Here is a 21,640-nt window from a genome sequence, read left to right on the forward strand (position 1 = left end):
GAATTCAGGAAAGTATAGGACAGGCCCATGGTATCTCTTAGGGAGAGGAGAAGATAGTGGATACTGCGGATGGGCAGACTGGATGGGCCATTTGGCCTTTACCTACCATCATGTTTCTATCAGGGGGCTATGGTAAAATATGTACCTGGTCCTTTTTATAAGAAGTTCACTGTAGTGCAGTGCTCTGTGGCCAGTCTACTAAAAATGACTTGTTTTGTGTGTTTTTCTTTTGGCCGGTATTTTTTTCTCCATAAATGTTTTAAAAATAGATGCACATATTAGAAATGGCCTTTTTTGAACATATCTAGAAATTGTCTTTTTTGAAGGAAAAAAAAGACATTTTGCTTTTTTGAAAAAGGCCATTTCTGTACCTGATTTTTGGACACACCTCCAAAAACATCTAAGCTCGGATTTAGATGTCACATCGAAAATGGCCTTCTATGTCTGTCTCTTACTTGAAAATTCCAAATCATTTTGCAGTGAACAACCTCTCTCCAACCGTCACTCTGCTAGTGCAGGAACTGCAGGATACCAGCTGACTGAGAGAAATGTCCGGGCGGCCGCACGGACCGAGTAGCATGGGTCCCAACCATCCGTTTCCCCTCCCCCTGTGGAAATCACCTTCAGAGGGGCAGATTTGAAGCCTCCGTTCGGGCTTACCGTCGGCAGCTCCTTTCCCACGCCTGACAGCGGCCGCACGGACCAAACAGCCAGGGCCCCGACCATCTGCTTCCCCTCCCCCTCCCCAGCTGGAAATCAACTTCAGAGGCGAAGGGGCGGATTTGAACCTTCTGTTCGCCGCTCCCCCTCCCTCCCCAGCCTCACTCGCTCCTCCATCTGTGCCGCCGCCGCCGAGATGGCGATCCAGGGTGGCCGGGTAATGGCGTACGCCACATACGGCCACTGAAATAGGAAGGCTGCCGCAACCTCCCTCCTGATCTGTGCTGTAGCTTTTCTGATTGGGGAGAGCTCTTCTTTACCGGCTCCGGAACGAAGGCGAGCCGAGAGTGTGGGGCCGTTTCTGCAGCCGCGAGGTGGAGAGCAGGGAGGCTTGTCTGGCGCACATACGCACTCCTACCGCCACAGCCCGACAGAACAGGGATCAGGGAAGCACGCGGTGAGAGTGTGCATGTGTGCTTAGCGTTTTATTATTATAGATGATAATGTCGAGATAGAAAACACAACTTATCTCTCCAGAATGATCGGCACAGTGTTTCACAATTCTGCTGCTTCACGGTGTGACATAACCGATCAATCCTAAGACAAAACATTAATTTAATCTCCTTGTAAAGCTGATGTTTCATTCACATAGTAATTGAAACAGGGAAAATGCTAGATGCTAGAACAGTGTCTCCATGCACTCAAAGATGGCCAATCACAGTGTCAGCTTGAATATAACAGTCCCAGTGAGTGACATCATACACCGGCAGTGACAGCACACCTGCGCATCATTCTCATAGCACCATGGCAATGGTGCTAAACTTTTGTGTGAAAAATCTATATCCATAATGAGAGACCTTTAAATAGATTTTGCTCTTCAATAGATTTGTTTTTATTTTGAGGAATTAGTTGTGTTTTAATTCAAAGTGAGACGTTCAGAAAAATTGAATCTGTTCCAATCTCTGGTTTAGACCCTCTGGCTCTTCACTGTTTAAAGCATGTATCCAAAATTGCTCCAGTTGCAACAGGTGTCTTTTTCTGTCAGATAAACCCTTGGGTACATGGTCAGTAATACAACATTGTAGATCATCAAATATTGTATGTGGTTGTGTTCTAAACCAGTGTTTTTCAACCGCTGTTCCGCGGCACACTAGTGTGCCGCGAGATGTTGCCTGGTGTGCCGCAGGGCCGCCATCAGGGCAGTACTATCAGTCCTGCATTCAGGGGCCCGGAGCTGACAGGGGGCCCGAGGCAGGGGCGCCAGTAGTTCGCCAAGGCAAAGTGAGTCGATCACCCAGGACTCACTTTGTCTTGGCGATCTAATCTATCGAGTCGATAAGTCTTCTTCTCCCCGAAGTCAATTCTGCAGTCGGAGAGGAAGTTCGGGCCAGCCAATCGCTGCCTGGCTGGGCGGAACTTCCTCTCCGATTGCAGAATTGACGTCAGGGAGAGCATGCGTCGGCGTCGGCTTTGGGGCCTGTTATCCATTGGTGGGTCCTGTTCCCCGATGGCAGCGGCAGTGGCAGTGGCTTGGGGAACGGCAGGGAGAAAGAAAGAAAGGGGGCAGGCAGGGAAACAGAAGGAAAGAAGAGAAACAGAAAAAAAGAAAGAAAGGTCAGGGAGAGAGGAAGAAAAAGTTGGGGGAGGGAATGAGGTGTGGAGGAGAGAAAGCATACAGGCTGATAGAAGGGAAGAAAGATTGGATGCACAGTCAGAAGAAGAAAGTGCAACCAGAAATCACCAGACAAGGTAGGAAAAATGATTTTATTTTAAATTTAGCAAAGTGGAGGCAGTATTACCACAGTTTTCAAAGGAATTTGCCCAAATAACTTAATAGTTAACTGGGTAAATTCCCAGAGATGAAAACTTCCCTTCACTTACTATGCACAGTTCTGAATTTATATCTGCTGTCTATATTTTACAATATGGTCACCTTTTACTAAACCGCAATAGTGGTTTTTAGCGCAGGGAGCCTATGAGCGTCAAGAGCAGCGCTGGGCATTCAGCGCAGCTCCCTGCGCTAAAAACTGCTATTAAGAACATAAGAACATAAGCAATGCCTCTGCTGGGTCAGACCAGAGGTCCATCGTGCCCAGCGGTCCGCACACGCGGCGGCCCAACAGGTCCAGGACCTGTGCAGAATCCTCTATCTATACCCTTCTATCCCCTTTTTCAGCAGGAAATTGTCCAATCCTTTCTTAAACCCCTGTACTGTACTCTGCCCTATTACGCCCTCTGGAAGCGCATTCCAGGTGTCCACCACTCGTTGGGTAAAGAAGAACTTCCTAGCATTCGTTTTAAATCTGTCCCCTTTCAACTTTTCCAAGTGTCCTCTTGTTCTTTTATTTTTCGAAAGTTTGAAGAATCTGTCCTTCTCTACTCTCTCTATGCCCTTCATGATCTTATAAGTCTCTATCATATCCCCTCTAAGTCTCCTCTTCTCCAGGGAAAAGAAACCCAGTTTCTCCAATCTCTCAGCGTATGAGAGGTTTTCCATCCCTTTTATCAAGCGTGTCGCTCTCCTCTGAACCCTCTCGAGTAACGCCATATCCTTCCTAAGGTACGGAGACCAATATTGGACGCAGTATTCCAGATGCGGGCGCACCATCGCCCGATACAATGGCAGGATAACTTCTTTTGTCCTTGTTGTAATACCCTTCTTGATTATGCCTAGCATTCTATTTGCTTTCTTAGCGGCCGTTGCGCACTGTGCCGTCGGCTTCATTGTCATGTCCACCATTACCCCCAAGTCCCTTTCTTGGTTACTCTCATTCAATAATATCCCTCCCATCGTATAGTTGTACCTCGGGTTTCTGTTTCCAACATGCAATACTTTACATTTCTCAACGTTGAACTTCATCTGCCATCTCGCCGCCCATTCCCCCAATTTGTTCAAGTCCCTTTGCAATTCTTCACATTCCTCTTTAGTCCCAGCTCCACTAAATAGTTTTGTATCGTCCGCAAATTTTATTATCTCACACTTCGTGCCTGTTTCTAGATCATTTATGAATATATTAAATAGCAGCGGCCCGAGCACTGAGCCCTGCGGAACACCACTCGTGACCCTCATCCAGTCCGAGTAGTGGCCTTTCACCCCTACCCTCTGCTTCCTACCCGCCAACCAGTTTCTGATCCATCTATGTACGTCTCCGTCCACTCCATGGTTCTTCAGTTTCCGGAGTAGACGTTCGTGAGGCACCTTGTCAAAGGCTTTTTGGAAATCAAGGTATATGATGTCTATGGGGTCTCCTCTGTCCATCCGTTTGTTAATTCCTTCGAAGAAGTGCAATAAGTTCGTTAGGCACGATCTCCCCCTGCAGAAACCATGTTGGGTTGTTTTCAAAAGTTCGTTTCTTTCCAGATGTTCATCGATGTGTTCTTTAATCAGTGCTTCCGCCAGTTTCCCCGGAACCGAGGTCAAACTCACTGGTCTGTAGTTTCCCGGGTCACCTCTTGATCCCTTTTTAAAGATGGGCGTGACATTGGCTATCTTCCAATCCTCCGGGATCATGCCTGTTTTCAAGGATAGGTTGCAAATTTGCTGCAGTGGTTTCGCTATCTCCTCCTTTAATTCCTTCAGAACCCTGGGATGGATTCCGTCCGGACCCGGGGATTTGTCAGTTTTAAGTTTTTCTATCTGCCTGTGTACATCATCAAGGCTCACTTCCATGGATGTTAATTTTTCTGCTTGATTTCCATTGAAGATTTGTTCAGGTTCCGGTATGTTGGTTGTGTCTTCGTTTGTAAATACAGACGAGAAGAACATGTTGAGTCTTTCTGCGACTTCTTTCTCCTCCTTCACCGCTCCCTTCCTGTCTCCTTCGTCCAGCGGTCCCACCTCCTCCCTAGCTGGCTGTTTCCCTTTAACATATCTGAAGAACGGTTTGAAATTTCGTGCCTCCCTGGCTAGCCTCTCTTCATACTCTCTTTTGGCTTTTCGAACCACACGGTGACATTCTTTTTGATACTTCCTGTGCTCCTTATGGTTCCCTTCAGTTTTGTCCTTTTTCCATTTCCTGAATGAATTTTTCTTATTGCCTATCGCTTCCTTCACTATTTTTGTCATCCATACTGGGTCTTTTGTTCGACCCTTTTTGCACCCCTTTCTGAATCTGGGGATGTGCAGATTTTGTGCCTCGCTCACCGTGTCTTTGAAAAAAGACCAGGCATGTTCTACTGTTTGCCATTTTTTGGAAGTGTTCCTAAGTTTCTTCTTTACCATTTCCCTCATTGCTTCATAGTTTCCTTTCCTGAAGTTGAAAGATGTCGCTATGGTTCTCTTTCCGTTTGGTATGCCTACTTCAACCTTGAACTTGATCATATTATGATCACTGTTTCCCAACGGTCCCACTACTTCCACTTCCTTTGCAGGTCCCCTTAGTCCATTTAGGATTAAATCCAGAGTGGCATTTCCTCTCGTCGGTTCTCTAACAAGCTGCTCCATGAAGCAATCTTGTATAGCCTCCAGGAATTCTGTCTCCCTAGCGCTTCTTGAGCTTCCAAGACTCCAGTCTATCCCAGGATAGTTGAAGTCTCCCATAACAACTGTGTAACCGCTTTTGCATTCTCGCTTCATCTCGGCATCCATTTCTTTATCGCTATCTCCGGTTTGCCCGGGTGGACGATAGTATAGGCCCATCTTTATTTCATGCCCTTTCCTACCCGGTATTTTAACCCATAGCGATTCCAGTTTGTTGATCATCTCCGCTGTGTCCATTCTTGTCGATTGTATGCTTTCTTTTACGTATAGGGCTATTCCTCCTCCTTTCTGACCTGACCTATCCCGGCGATAGAGCTTGTACCCCGGCAGTGCTGTATCCCATTTGTTTTCCTCATTCCACCACGTTTCAGAGATTCCAATGATGTCTATGTCCTCTGCATTGGCCATGGCTTCTAGTTCCCCCATTTTGTTACTTAAACTCCTTGCATTAGTATATATGCAGTTTAGATCCTGGCATTTTGTCGTCTTCATTTCTTTTCCCTGTGCTTCGGTCTTTGGTGTCTTCTCTTTTGCTACAATCTTTCTAACCTCCTCTTCTGGGTTAGTTGACTCCTGTAATTTGTCTCTTGTTTCTTCCCTGCCTTTTTTCCCCTCAGTATCTTCACGGGATACCTTCTTCCGAATCATCGACGCTAGGTCGACTGTCGGCTTTCCCCTTTCTCTTAGTTTAAAGCCTGTTCTATTCCTCTCTTGACGTTGTTTGCTAGAAGTCTTGTTCCCGCCGTGCTCAGGTGCAGTCCATCTCTCCTGTAGAGCTTGCTCTTGCCCCAGAACGTTGTCCAGTTTCTCACGAAAAGGAATCCTTCTTCCTCACACCATCTCCTCATCCACGCATTTATTGATTGTAGTTCTTCCTGTCTTTTCACATCTGCCCTCGGTACCGGTAGGATCTCTGAGAATACTATCTTCTGGGCCCTCATCTTCAGCTTCCTTCCCAGAATCTTGAACTGTTCTATCAGCATGCCTCTTCTGTAGTCTCTCTTGCTGACATCATTCGTCCCAATGTGGATCATTACTGCGGTCTCTTCCGTCTCCGCTCCATCCAGGATCATCCCAATTTTGTCCACGATGTCCTTGGTTCTCGCTCCTGGGAGGCAGGTCACCAGTCGATCCTCTCTCCCTCCTGCTATGTGGCTGTCCACATGCCTCAGTATTGTGGTTTAATAAAAAGGATGGAGGGTAAATTTGTCTATTTTTGTATGCTATAAAAACCAAATACAGAGAGAGACTGAGAGCTGTTGACGAAGAGCTACGTGTGTGTCTTTCTTCGATTCCAGCCAGAATATCAGCTTTGTGTTCAGCCAAACAGGCCCAGGTTTCGCACTGAATAAAGTATTTTATAATTTTTCACTATTCTGTTTACTTAATATTTCATAATAAAGTAATTATAAAATACTTTCTTTGTGTTTATTTGATTCCTATTCAAGAGAATTACTTTATATATAGTCAATATAGGCACAGAGTTAAATTTTTTAACATTTTCTAATGGTGGTGTGCCTCGTGATTTTTTTCATGAAACAAGTGTGCCTTTGCCCAAAAAAGATTGAAAAACACTGTTCTAAACAATGTGTCATCAAAGGATCTTGTATTCTATTGAGGGACAAGCAGCTTTTATGTTCAGTGACCAGCATTTTAAATAGATCCTTGGGCATGAACACATGATGACGTAAGCCACAAAAGAAGTGATACATGATGTAATGTGTTTGAGACCAAAACTGTTACCTGTGCGTGGATGTAGAAAACTACCTGTAAATTCTAACAACTAAACTAATAGTAGTGTAGTATATGGTGACAGAAAGAGACCAAATGGCTCGTCTAGTCTACACAGGAATTTCTGCAAAGTTACAATCCACTTGGCAGCTATATGAGCTTGATAACTTGAAGCATATCACTGCTTCTCCAAGTCTGGGTTTTTTTTTCCTTTCTAATTTGTTTTCTACTATCATGGGTAGGTGAGCATGCAAGAACTAATAATCTATGGCTCACTCCCAACCTTTCTTCCCATATCTTCCCACATCTTCATTTATCCCTTAAATCTGCCATGTATTGCAGTTCAAGGATGCTTTACTAATGTGATAGTTCAAGTTTCAAGTTTATTATGGTTTGATATACTGTTTTAGTACCAAAGCAGTTTACATTATATTAAAAAAGACAAACAAGGATAATTAAAAACAAAGAAAAGGACATACATATGAAAATCTGAATTGGCAAGACATGGTACAGGAGGAAAAAGGGGAGGGTTACAATTTTTTTTAGTTTCTTACCACAGGCTCAATCATAAAGATGTCATTAGAAAAAAGCATGGAGTCTGTTTGTATCATCTTCCTGCGATTGTAAAAGGTGCGGGAAAGGATGGACAGACGTTCACGGATTGAAGGATCAGAGCCACATTCCTCCAGAAATCGATCAGTCTCATCCTCTTCCTCAAAATGGAGATCAGAGTACAACCTGACATGCAGATAAAATTCAGAAAGCAGATTTTAGTAAGAAAGTACTTCACCAGTCTTCCAAATTGTTCTTAATTTCATCCCTCCTTCCAAAAAGCACTGTTACTTACTGAAACAAGTGTTATACAGAGACAGCAGGCAGATATTCTCACATATGGGCGACGCCATCCATGGAGCCCAGTACAGACAGTGGTAAATTGTACAGTCATGTTAAGCTTTTAGCAAAGCTTCGAGACTGCCCGTATCGCCCATGCACAAGTGCCTTCCTGCCTAACACCAACTCGCGAGGTCATCAGTTCTATGCCCAAGTAAGGAAGCTAACTAGGGGAGGTGGGCAGGTTGTGAGAATATCTGCCTGCTGTCCCTGGATAACACCCTAGCTTTAGTAAAGGGGATGGAGTGAGAGTTGGCCTCTAAGGAAAAATAAACATTTGTTGCCTCGCAAGAAAAGCAGATATATTGTTTGATACGAGTAGGCAGAGGCAAAGGAAGGAAAATAAATGAAGACTAATAAGAGAAACCCCATCCTCAACAAGAGCAAAAAGGGAAGAACTAGGAAAAACCATATGTATGGAGGTTGTAAAATAATAGACGATCTCATAGTGGAGGAGGAATCCAAGGGAGATGCCATAAAGATTCAAGAAGAAACGAGTAAATAGATACTGGCAAATGTACATATATGGACAACCAGACCAAAAAGAGCAGTTGAAACCAGTCGTGTCTCAGGTAGACACAGATGGGTAGTGAAAAGGAATTTTGCCAAGTAAAATTTGCCAAGCATGGTTCCCTTTGAATAGAATAGTTTTATAGGAAAAAAGGGAAAAAACACCCTAGTAAGGAGAGAAAGTAATTACTATGGATTATAGAATGTAAATGGAAAGAAATAGTAGCAGACTGGCAGCAAAGACACATGTTAAAAATGCTCCCCTTGAGGGCTGTGAAAGAGCTTTGGTATGACTTGAAAAATGAAAAGAGCCCGTGCAAGGATTGCAATGGAGAAGTACAGTCGACTCCACCTAAGTGCATGTTGGTTAAGCGCACACTTCAGTTATCCGCACCATACTACCATGGTCCTGTTTTGGGTTTTTTTACATTAAAGTCAATGGACGTAAACTCTGGATATTTGCAATTCAGATAAGCACAATATACACTTATGCGTATTGATGTCATAGGTGCAACCTCTATTCTTTCACTTTACGTTCACTCCGGTTAAATGCAATCATGTTCTGACTGGGAATGGCTAGGCTTCACATAGAAGCTTAAGCGCTGGGACAGCTGGGAAAGTGAGTGCTCCACTTCCACTCAAGCTGTAGGGCATACCTTTCCTCTACTTTAGGCTTCAACAGCCCGCGCGCCATATTTAAACTGAGCCGTCTTAGATGATTGTTCAGAAAAGTATGACTGAAACTATTGGAAAGCGACTTCTGAAATTCCCAAAGATCTTAGTCTGCTCAGGAGAAGATGGTGATCAATAATCTCAAAAGCTGAAGATAAGTCTAAGGATATAAGGAGAACTGATTGATGATGATCCCAGATATATAAGACAAAAGATGTCAAGCCAATTAAAGAATGTTCAGTTGAATAATATTGTCGAAATCCTGTTTGGTGAGGGTGCAGTGCTCCAGTTTTCTCGAAAAATTAAGAAACTTGATTAAAAACTATTTTTCCATCATTTTTGCTATGAATGGTATTTTTGCTATTGGCGAACCTAGGCGGCCCTACGCGTCTCCCTAGTAGAGGAAGAGAAGCTTAAAATGTAGGCCAGCAAAATGCTGGTCTACATTGTAAGTAGACGCGGCCGCTATACTTATGGCAGCAAGGGATCTCCCTGCTGCAATAAGTATAGCGGCCGCGGTCGCGGCCGCCTGTCCCATCGCCGACAGGAGGATGCTCAGTCCTCCTGCCGGAACCCCCCTGGAGCCCCCCTCCCCCCCAAACTGGTAATCGCGGGCAGGAGGATGCCCAGTCCTCCTGCCGGAACCCCCTTGGAACCCCCTCCCCCCCAAACTGGTAATCGCGGGCAAGAGGATGCCCAGTCCTCCTGCCGGAACCCCCTTGGAACCCCTTCCCCCCCAAACTAGTAATCGCGGGCAGGAGGATGCCCAGTCCTCCTGCCGGAAAGCCCGACGACCCCCCCCCCACCCCCAAAACTAACCTCCCTCCCCCAACTAACCTTTACATGTTGGTCGGCTGGACGGGTCTTGCTGCTGTCCAGCCGACGGGCCCGCCTCGTGGAAATGAGACGGGCCCGCCCCTTCCCGGCCCATCCCCACTAAATCTAAGGCTTGATTGGCCCAGGCTCTAGAAGCCTGGACAATCAGGCCTTAGGCATAGCGGGTCCGCCCATCCCCACTAATCCTAAGATCTGATTGGCCCAGGCTAGGCACCTTCTTTGAATTCAGTCATAGTTTTACTCTCCACCACCCTCTCTCGGGAGCGCATTCCAGGCATCCACTACCCTCTCCGTAAAGTAGAATTTCCTAACATTGCCCCTGAATCTACCACCCCTCAACCTCAAATTATGTCCTCTGGTTTTACCATTTTCCTTTCTCTGGAAAAGATTTTGTTCTACGTTAATACCCTTCAAGTATTTGTATGTCTGAATCTTATCTCCCCTGTTTCTCCTTTCCTCTAGGGTATACATATTCAGGGCTTCCAGTCTCTCCTCATACGTCTTCTGGCGCAAGCCTCCTATCATTTGTGTTGCCCTCCTCTGGACCGCCTCAAGTCTTCTTACGTCTTTCGCCAGATACGGTCTCCAAAACTGAACACAATACTCCAAGTGGGGCCTCACCAATGACCTGTACAGGGGCATCAACACCTTCTTCCTTCTACTGACTACGCCTCTCTTTATACAGCCCAGCATCCTTCTGGCAGCAGCCACTGCCTTGTCACGCTGTTTTTTCGCATTTAGATCTTCAGACACTATAACCCCAAGGTCCCTCTCCCCGTCCGTGCATATCAGCTTCTCTCCTCCCAGCATATACGGTTCCTTCCTATTATAAATCCCCAAATGCATTACTCTGCATTTCTTTGCATTGAATTTTAGTTGCCAAGCATTAGACCATTCCTCTAACTTTTGCAGATCCTTTTTCATATTTTCCACTCCCTCTTCGGTGTCTACTCTGTTACAAATCTTGGTATCATCTGCAAAAAGGCACACTTTTCCTTCTAACCCTTCAGCAATATCACTCTTCTCTCTGAACACATGACCAAAACCCTTGTCCATGCTCTCATCACCTCGCGCTTAGACTACTGCAATGTACTTCTCTCGGGCCTCCCACATGCCCATCTCTCACCTCTTCAATCCATTCAAAATTCTGCTGCGCGACTCATATTCCGCGAGAGCCGCTATTCTCACATTACTCCTCTCTTCAAGTCACTTCATTGGCTCCCCATCCATCTCTGAATACAATTTAAACTCCTCTTGCTGACTTACAAGTGCATTCGCTCTGAAGCCCCCCAATATCTCTCTTCACTTATCTCCCCCTATGCTCCTCCCCGTGATCTCCCTTCATCGAGCAAGCCCCTGTTATCTGTACCCTTCTCTTCCACTGCCAACTCTAGACTCCATCCCTCCTTTCTTGCAGCACTGTATGCCTGGAACAGGCTGCCTGAATCAATAAGTAGTGTTCCCTCCCTAGCAGTGTTCAAATCCAAGCTAAAAGCCCATTTTTTAAAAATCTGTTTTCAACTCCTAACTCCCACTCACTGCTGCCAGATACCCACTGTATCATTTCCTCTACCATAATCTCCCCAGCCCTAAAATGTCCTGTCTAAATTAGATTGTAAGCTCTTCTGAGCAGGGACCGTCTATTGTATGTTCAACTGTACAGCGTTGCATACGCCTTTCAGCGCTTTAGAAATAACAAAGTGTAGATTATGGAGAAGTCAATGATCCGGCTCAGTAAGATCAGTATCCGCAGCTGGAAGTCAGGAAACTCTTAGTAGGATGTGAAGGTCCAAGAGGGTCAAGTTTGCTGGGAACAATAGTAAGAAAAAGAGGGGTCTCCCAGCTCTTAAAGAGCACATCCTGAAGAAGAGTACCGAGCCAACTTAACAAGTTCTGTAGGAAACTCAACGTAATCTAAGGCAACAAGGATCTATGCTCTGGTTCAGTATCTGACTCCAATTTGAGAGTCAGAGCTGTTCCTTAGCTGCCTGATATACTTAGGAAAAATGGAGGATGAGCATGGGGCATTGACGCCATTTGTGAAAGCTTCAGGTATGAAAATAATTCTACATGCAAAATGACACCAGCGCAAGGTTTTAAAATTATAACCAGGATTTATTGAATTATTAGTTCTATTTTCCCATTATTAGATCAAAAGAATAGCATAATTGCTTACGTTGCGCTCATGGGAGATCATCATCGTGGCCAAAGACTGGCCTTCTCACAATGGTCTCGTCTTTCTATCTCATTACAGTCTATTATATAACTTTTGGTTTAGTGACATCATCAAGTTTGACGACCAATAACATTTCTATGGGTGGTCTTAAAGTTTAGACAAAGAAACATTCCTCCATGTTTAAAAGTTAGTCAAAGTTTCAGATGATTTCTGAATTAACATTAACATTCAAAAGAATTCACAATTATTAACATGGTAAATTCTCAGTCCTTCCATGCTGACAAGTTCTGAGCCTTAAAGGAAAAAACTCCTAAGCTGACAGATTCAAATTGCACAGCCTTACACAGAAATCTTACTCAGGAGAAAAAGGGGGGGTTAAATCCCCCTCTCCTCTTCCTGAAGCGTGGGCTTTCAATGCCCCCCTTTTCCCTATTCTTGAGACTGACTCTAATCATTTCCAGATGTCGTGCTCAGGATTTTTTCTTAATGTTTATGCTTATAAAACCATTTATATAAACCATTTATATTTTACATTCATGTCACCACATATCACATCCATGGGCCCCAAACATTCATAATTTCATTCATATCTTGGCCATTCATACTTCATACATTTTATATCTCAGTTTGGAATAAGGAATCTAATATGCTTTTTCTAACTAGCCTGAGCACATCTGTTTTCAATTAGAACCACGAGGCTAAAGGCGGGAAGCTGAACAAAGAACAGAAACTATTCACTGGCACAAGATGCTGGCCTAAGACAGGACAGTTATAGCACATACAAAAGAATCTAAACTGGACTCCATGTCTCATGTAGTCATGATTTCCACCATGATTTAGCTCAACCAGCAAAATACACAAGAAAACACCATTCTTTCCCTTATATTAATCTTTAGTGTGTTTTTTCTTCTGGCCTTAGCTACATTATATTTAAATGTTTTATTCACCTATTTTTCGTACGCTTCTATTTGGGCGCGGTCCTTAACTAACACAGATGTTTGTCTAACTAGAATTACCCAGAATCATACGAAAAACTGGCTTTTTGTAGAAAAAAACTCCACAAAAAATACTGCACTTATCATGTCCTAACATCCATTCTCATTTCCGTCCCATAACCAGCACCCCCTGCTGGCCACGAGCCACTACTCAAGGAGGAGATGGATTCAAAGGGATTCCATATGATTCTGGAGCAGATAATGTAGGCTCACACTCAGTGTCAGTAGTGTGTATGAAGACAGGTCAAAATCCATATCTGGTACATCAGAAGATTCTGGATTGAGAAATGTCAAGAAGTACTCTTTTGATGAAAAGATGATGGATGGATTATGCCATTGAGTCAGCCACTGACTCATGGCAACATGCACAGTGAGGAATACTCCCTGTGATGTTTTACAGCAGAGTACAGGAGTGGTTTGTATTGTCTTCTCCTGTGCTGTGTGTGGCTCTACTGTGCCACTGTTGTCAACAGCACCTGGTATTCCTAGGTGGTCTCCCATCCCTGTACTAGCCAGGCCTGACCCTGCTTAGCTTCTGATGGTAAGAGCAGGCCTACTGAGGGCACCCAGGCTGTAGGCTCATGGTTGCACTGGATTGATGACGTCAAGGAGAAGGAGAATAGGTACCATGATGATTCTCCCTTGCTATGAAATCTGGATGTTCATTGATGCTTCGCTGAAAAAACTGGAGTCGGTACCTGTGGGCCTTTATGTGCTTTGTTCAGCGCAGACCAGTACCAAGGGATTCAATATTAGCATTGGTGCTGCATGCAACTTGAAAATGTCACTGATTTCTCTCTTGAAGAACTCCTTCAGTTGATCCTGGAAGGAATGCACTGGTACCATTAGCTCATTCACTGGTGCCATCAATGCTTTCAAGGCTAACTCAATGCATCACATAGTTCTCTTATGTGGAACAAAGTGAAGAGATGCACCAATACCATATGACTTCAAATTGGTATCGTACAGTGTTTCCCCCATTATAGGACCTCCTCCTTTAGTAAGACACCCCCCTTTTTTTCCCCACCTGGGAAATATAAGGCCGCCCCCAAAAATAAGGCACTATTTGGCAAGCATGTCTTGGCGATCCAGACTACTGGTACAGTACCGTATGCGTGGTCACACAACTTCCTGCTTCCGCTGTCCAGGAAAACAAGCCCAGGAACAGCCTCTGTACACCAAGAGCGGAGATGAACTTACAGGTACCCACTCAATGTTAAAAGCAGCCGGCAAGCTCTTTCCTACCTCCTCCTCAAGTCATCTAATCCTGGCTTTAGGCAGCTGCGCCCTATAGTTCATTTTCTGCGTAGTTCGTTACCGTACCTTTCATTGCTACGTACTACTGGTATTTACTTGTAGTGATACCGTACATAGTGATGCTGCCATCTAGTGTTTTAAAAGCAAACTGCAAATCTGTATCTGATCTGTACGGTATGTGGAGGATGCTGTTTTCTAACAGATTTGAAAGCTGATTTCAAGTTCAAACTTTACAAGTGTACATTTACCGTGTTACAGACACATTTCCAAAAACGTTAGCTTGCCATGTAAAAGGTAAATAAAAATTGGCATGCAAATCCTTTAAACCAGATTGTTAACTGTAAAATCAAAAATCTGGTTTAAAGGATTTGCATGCCAATTTTTATTTACCTTTTACATGGCAAGCTAACGTTTTTCTCTCCATACTGTTAAGATGGTAACCGCCCATCCCCCTGATTCTCTTGTGCCATTTTGATTCCCCCCTCTGATGCCCTCTGTATCATTTTAAAAGATCACCCCCCCCCACCCAGGATACCCTAGTGCCATTTTTTATTCTTTTACCCTTAGGCATGGCCACAAAAAGAAAAAGCTACTCTGTGGAGTACAAGAGGAGAATCGTGGAAGATTCTTGGGGCCAAAATCTTGCTGCTTTCTGCAAAGAAAAAATGTTGAATATACGATTGCTCCGCAAGTGGCGAGCAGAGTATGGTAAACTAGTTGAACAAGTGGAAAAGGGAAATTCTAACAAACGCAAGTGTGGATCAGGTCGGAAACCAATATTTTCTGAGCTGGAAGATCTGATCTGTGAATGGGTTGTTGACAGGAGAAAAAGGCTTTGGTTGTGAATAGGGCTCATATTCAAGAATTCGCCCTTGCAATGGCGCCACAGTTTAACATAGCCTCTGAAAATTTCAAAGCATCACAACACTGGCTGGATAATTTCCTTCAGAGAAGTGAATTGTCTTTAAGAAGATCCACGACATTGTTTAGGCTGGAAGATGCTCAAGTGATTAAGTGAGCACTTGCATTCAAGTCCTTTATTGATGAGATTGACTTCTCTAAATACAAGCTTTCCAACATGATTGCTATGGATGAAACTGCAGTGTTTATGGGCCAATCATCTCAAACAACAATTGAACAGCGGGGTACCTCTTCAGTGTACATTCCCTCCACTGCTTATGAAAGTGCACGTGTGACCTGTATTTTGGCAATTCGTCTGGATGGCACTAAAGTCCTACCTCTAATAATTTCTAAGGGCAAGAAGGGAAAGATTGAATGTGTTTCAGGAATTTTTGTCCTTGAAACTGAAAAAGCCTGGGCCACACAAGCTGTTATAAGAAAGTGGGTAGATTTAATGCTGCCACTTGTTATGCGAGGAGGTCAAAGAGGTCTGCTAGTCTGGGATGCAGCTAGCACTCACCGTGCTAAAGATATGAAGTCATTTCTTCATGAAAGAAAAATAGATCAAATAATGATTCCTGCGGGAATGACGGCCTATCTCCAGACCCTTGATATTGCAATCAACAAGCCATTCAAGGACAATCTGCGCATGGAAATTAATGACTACATTGAAAATAGAATGGAGAGAAATCAGCGTGGAAACTTTGTGAAACCTAAACTGCAAGAGGTTGTGACTTGGGTGAAGAATTCATGGGATAAAATCACTGACAGTTGCATTGAACATGCATTACGAGCAGGCTACCTTGATAAGAAGTACTCATTTGAGGACACTGCTATTGCTAAACATGAGAGATTTGGTCCACTGATTGTGAAAGAAATGGAGTCCCAAGTAATTGACCTGGAACCTCAGGGTGTGAGTTATTATGATGATGTTCCAGAAGATGATGACTTGATTGTCATTGATTAAATGTGTAAATGTATCATACTGTAAACTGTTATACAGTAAATGATTTTCTGGTTTGTGATACAGCTTTTCTGGTTTGTGATGACCTGTACCATATACAGGTAATAAATGTCTTTTTTTCAGCAATAAATGTGTACTGTATTCTTCTTCATGGAAAAATAAGACATCCCCCTGAAAATAAGACCTTGTGCATATTTTGGAGTTTTTAAAAATATAAGACAGTGTCATATATTCGGGGAAACAGGGTATGTGCAGCAGGGTGTTGAAGCATAGATAGCTGAAGAGACAGCATGCTTTAGACGACAGCTTAAATCAAGAAATGATGTCATCGATGAAAGACATGCAGCGAGAGACTCGATGCTGAAAATATCCACAACGCTGGGGAATATCTCGACGTATGAAGAGGAGGCACTGGTACCACAAGCTGTTAGCTGGTACTGAAGGTGCAGCAGATGTCGAAGCATGGTTGCCTCAATAGGTGATGCACTTCAGAAATGACAGCCTGCACTGAAGAACAATGGTGTCAAAGAGACTTGATGCTAGATATGCCAAAGACGCAATTTGATGTCAATGTTTACTGATATCGCCAGGGATCCATACTACAGAAAAGTCCAAGTTGCTGGAAATCCAACTCCAGGCTTAATATTTCCTAAAAGAGAATTATATATAGAAATAAGAAATCTCCAGATTATGTGCTGATTGTTTTGTTCCAGATGGTATTCTTCCTATTGTTGGTAATTTATAATTTATTTATCTTTAAAATTCAGCATGGTACTGGAAGATTGAAGGACAGCCACTGTAACACCAATTTTTAAACAGGGTTCCAGAAATGATTCTGAAAATTATAGACCAGTGAGACTGCTGCTGGTATTGTGCAAAATGGTAGAGACTAGTATAAAAAACAAAATTATACAGCAAATACATAAGCATGGATTAATGAGACAAAGCCAATATAGATTTAATCAAGCAAAATCTTGCCTCATCAATCTATTACATTTTTTTGAAGGGGCGAATAAATATGTGGATAAAGGTGATCTGCTTAATTTTCAAAAGACATTTGATAAGATTCTTCATGAATGACTCCTGAGGATATTAGAAGGTCATGGGATAGGAGGTAATTCCTAATGTGGATTAAGAACTGTCTATATCTGAGTGGAGTGCAAATAACATACAAAATCAATAAAGCCAGTGCAAATCACATTACAACCAAAAATAAAGTAAAATTTAACCCCCTCCTCTCCCCTTCTATTCAGGGGTGGCCCTATAATTAGGCCAACTGAGGCAGTGGCCTCAGGCAGCAGGTATAAGAGAGTGACATCGCAGTCAGCCAACCAAAATGAAAGATGGGAAAATTCCCATATGCAGCAAAGAACCCTACAAATAAGCAGCAGTCAATGAGCAGGCTGCTGCTCCTGCTCCATTGCTCTGCTATTTTCTTGCTGCTATAGGATGCATCACACAGCCAAATGCCTTCTTAAGCTGCCACCCAGCAGTCTGCTTTCTACTGCTGCCACTGGCCTCCTACTGCTGCCCTGTTACTTACAGTTGCATGTGAGTATCCCTGTGAGGTTCATGAAGGTTTGAGGTTCAAGGCAGCTCTCCAATTCCAAGTCTCTATCCCCTCCATCCAGCTTGGCATCCCTGCCCCCCTCAAACTCCTTTCACCACTCTTTCCAGTCTGGCAGTTTCCTTCTATTTTACTACCCCCCTTTTGGTCCACCTAACTTATTAGGGCCTCGGTTGAATATTGCCAGCGCCTGCATAAGCCCTGTCTCCTCCCCATCACTACCCACTTTTTTTGGCTGGTCAGAGACGATTTTCAGTAGCATTGTCCTGCTTAGTGGTTAGGTGGTGACAGGACATTTAAATGGACCAGAGCCTCTCTAGCTCACTTAAATTATTCTGAGTATAGGTCCCATGGAGCATAATATTAACAAGAAAATATACAACTGAAAATTCTCCAAGAAAAAAGTGTTCACAGTACCCTGAGGTTGTGGGTTCAAACCCAAGCTGCTCCTTGTGACCGTGAGCAAGTCACTTAATCCACCCATTGCCCCTGGGTCAGGCAGGGAAAAATGCTTGAGTACCTGAATAAATTCTGTTCTGAGTTCCCTTGGGAGAACGGTATAGAAAATTGAATAAATAAAATAAATAAATACGAACTGACCTGAATTTCTCTTGGTCCTCTTCTTCCTGAGTAGAAAAAGCCTTCCATTGGAAATGAGCAATAATGTCACTTCTATTGATAATGGTTACCATTCTCTGATTAGCCATAGTTATGAATGTTTTTTCTAACAACAAAGAATTCTTGTCCAGTCGGATATTTATGTCTATAGCAGCTCCATATAATCTTACATATATAATGTCTCCTGAAACATATAAGATAACAGGTTACAATAATTAATTATGGGTTCCTTTTAAAACACGTCAAGGGGCACAATAAATGTCTAAGTCCCATTTTGGCCTAAGTCTTTAAGCTCCCAAAGTAGGCAGCAAGGAAATGTCCATTCTTGAAAAAATGTCCAAAATGTGGGTTTCTTCCGAGAATGGCATACCTATACGTTCAGGTGTTTAATCACCCAGACTGCCACTACATCTATCTTTAAGCCCTATTTTTGGAAAAAAAAAATCGCCCAAGTCCCAAATGCTCAAAACAAGACCTTTTAGGCATGGGAGGGACCAGTCTTTTGCCTAAAAGCACGATTTTCTAACCGACGTCTGTCATAAGCGCCGGTTAGAGAATTGTGGAACCATCCCCCCTTCCCCGCAACAATCGCGGCAGGAGAGATGCCCAATCTCTCCTGCCCTTACCTGCCACTACCCCCCCAGCTGAATGATCACGGTAGGAGGGATGCCCAGTCCCTCCTGCCCGGCACCTGCTGCGACCCCCGATAGTTCTCCAGCAGCAGAGATACCCAATCTCTCCTGCCAGATACCACCCCCCCACCAATCCCGAAAGTTCACCGGCAGGAGGGACGCTCAGTCCCTCCTGCCGGACACTTCCCACCCCCCAAAGGTAGCCCACCCAAGGCCACACCCACAGGACCACCACCAGGCCCCCCCTATCCTCACCAGGACCCCCCCTAACCTTTTTAAGATGGCTCCCCGCGCTAACACCCCCCGATGACCCCCCTAATCTCCCCCCCAAACTAACCTCTAAATTGGTCGAGGCTCTAGAAGCCTGGACCAATCAGGCCTTAGACTTAGCGGGAAGGAGCGGGCCCACCTCATTTCGATGAGGCAGGCCGGATGGCAGCAAAACCCAGCCCAATTTAGAGGTTAGTTGGGGGGGAGGTTAGGGGGGTTCATGGGGGGCGGTGTTGTTGTAGGGGGCATTAACTTGGGGGGGGTCAAGTTTCAAGTTTTATTGATTTTGATATACCAACCATCAAATTAATATCTGGCCGGTTAACAATCGAATTAAAAAGATAGGGAAAACTGAGAAAAATAAAAATTGGTAGATTAATAATAATGTGTGAACATAAAAAAAAAACATTTACCAGACGTACTGGAAAGTGAGGGTGGAATAAAGGGATGGGTAAAGTTACATATTTAAGAAGAAAAAAGGAGATAGTAGGGTTTGGATAATACATAAAGGGAGGGGTTGCTTTGTCAAAGAGATTGTTGTGAATAGGAAGAAGAAGAAGAATGGTTCTAAAGATTATTAAATGCATCACAGAATAGGAAAGTTTTTAGACCAGTCTTAAATTTGTCAAGTCGTAGTTCATCACGGAGATGCTGTGGTAGGGAGTTCCAGAGAGTAGGTGCAGTTACTGCGAAGTTTACTTTTCGTGTATAATAGAAATCTTTTAAGGAGGGGATGAAAAGAAGTTTTTGGTCGGTTGATCTTAGTGTGCGTGGAGAACTTTGAGGAATGAGAAGTTTATCTAGGAACGAGGGCAGATGATAGAGTTTTATTTTAAAGGAAAGCAAAATGATTTTATAGGTGATGCGATGAGTGACAGGAAGCCAATGTTCTTTTTTTAAAAGAGGAGTGACATGGTCATATTTACCTATTTTATATATAAGTTTTATTGCAGTATTTTGTATTAGTTGTAGGCGTCTGATTTCTTTTTGAGGGAGACCATTGAGGAGTGAATTGCAGTAATCTAAATGGGAAATTACTAATGAATGAATCAGAATAATGATTGAACTGGTTTCTAGTACAGAAGTTAGAGATCGGATAATACGTAATTTAAAAAAACAGGTTTTAACAACTGAACTTATATGGTCATGGAAAGAAAGTTCCCTGTCGATAGTGACGCCTAAAAGTTTTATTTTGGTATCCATATGAATTGGTGTTGATTTGATTGATATGTTGTCTAGTAGGAATTCTGTGTTTTTGATAGAGAATAACATGCCTCGGGATTTATCTAGGTTGAGGGAGAGTTTATTTGTGAACAACCAATCATATATGATGTCTAATTTGTTGTTAATGTCTTTTATGTCAGAAATATTTGAGGTGTTGATTGGGTGAAGAAGTTGTATTTCATCGGCGTATGCAAAGATAGTAAATCCTATGGATTGAGCTAGTGTAAGGAGAGGTGATAGAAAAATATTAAATAATAGTGGGGATAGAATAGAACCCTGGGGGACACCGTAAGATTGTGTGTGGCAGCAGAGGTAGCGTTGTTTACGCATACAATGTTGTGACGTTCATTAAAGAAAGAAGTAAACCATAATAGAGCTGGACCCGAGATACCACAATCTTTGAGTCTGTTAAGAAGAAGAGAGTGGTCGATGGTATCGAAAGCTGCTGCTATATCTAGGGAGATAAGAACAACAGATTTTTGATGATCATGGTAATAATGGATGGTTGAAATAAGGCCCAGTAGTGATAGTTCTGTAGAATGGGATGAACGAAATCCGGTTTGACAAGGATGTAAAGAATGGGTTTTTTCAATAAACTCTGAGAGTTGAGAATGGACGATTTTTTCGGTTAACTTAGAGATCATGGTCAGATTGGCGATAGGGCGGTAGATTTTCGGTAAGGAGGGGTCTAAGTTGTGTTGTTTGAGCTTAGGGAAGATTAAGGCTATTTTCCAAGCATTGGGCACGGCACAGTCAGAGAAAGATTTAGATATCATTTCTGAGATAAATGGACCGAAAAAAGAGAAGAATTTGTTGAGAATTGAAGGGGGAATACTTTCCATGGGATTATTAGAAGTGTTTAAAGATTGTAAGATGCGATGAAGATTTGTTAATGATGGCATTTTGAAATTTGAAAATGTGCTGAATGATAGTTGTGTGGAGTCAATAGAGTTTAGAGAGAAGGAATCTGGGAGGGTTGGTCCAAGGTGGGATCTGATATTTTTGATTTTGGATTCGAAAAAAGTAGATAGTTCGTCTGCGGTGGGTTGAATTGAGGGAGGTGGATTTCTTTTCTTGGAGTATTTGGAGAGTGATTGAGCTATGTTAAAAAGATTAGAAGAGTTACGGGCAGAGGTAATAAGTTTAGAGTAGTATTCCTTTTTTGTTAATTGAATGGTTTTTTTATAATAAGAAGCTTTTTCTTTGTATATGATGAGAAAGCTATTGAGTCGTGTAGTGCGCCATTTATGTTCAAT

At 43.2% G+C, this 21,640-nt stretch overlaps 1 protein-coding gene across 8 annotated transcripts in view; it reads right to left on the reverse strand.

Moving 5' to 3' along the window:
• HYDIN (HYDIN axonemal central pair apparatus protein) overlaps positions 1 to 21,640 on the reverse strand; it is a 1,718,235-nt gene that overhangs the window by 1,537,053 nt on the left and 159,542 nt on the right. For all 8 annotated transcript variants that reach the window (XM_033943280.1, XM_033943278.1, XM_033943277.1 and 5 more), the window contains 2 exons: positions 18,241 to 18,442; positions 7,426 to 7,609 (listed from right to left, as the gene is read on the reverse strand). In XM_033943280.1, the coding sequence (XP_033799171.1) occupies positions 7,426 to 7,609; positions 18,241 to 18,442 (386 nt within the window). The remainder of the gene's footprint in view (positions 1 to 7,425; positions 7,610 to 18,240; positions 18,443 to 21,640) is intronic.

This window comes from Geotrypetes seraphini, chromosome 4, assembly GCF_902459505.1.
Source record: "Geotrypetes seraphini chromosome 4, aGeoSer1.1, whole genome shotgun sequence".
Taxonomy (NCBI): Eukaryota; Metazoa; Chordata; class Amphibia; order Gymnophiona; family Dermophiidae; genus Geotrypetes; species Geotrypetes seraphini.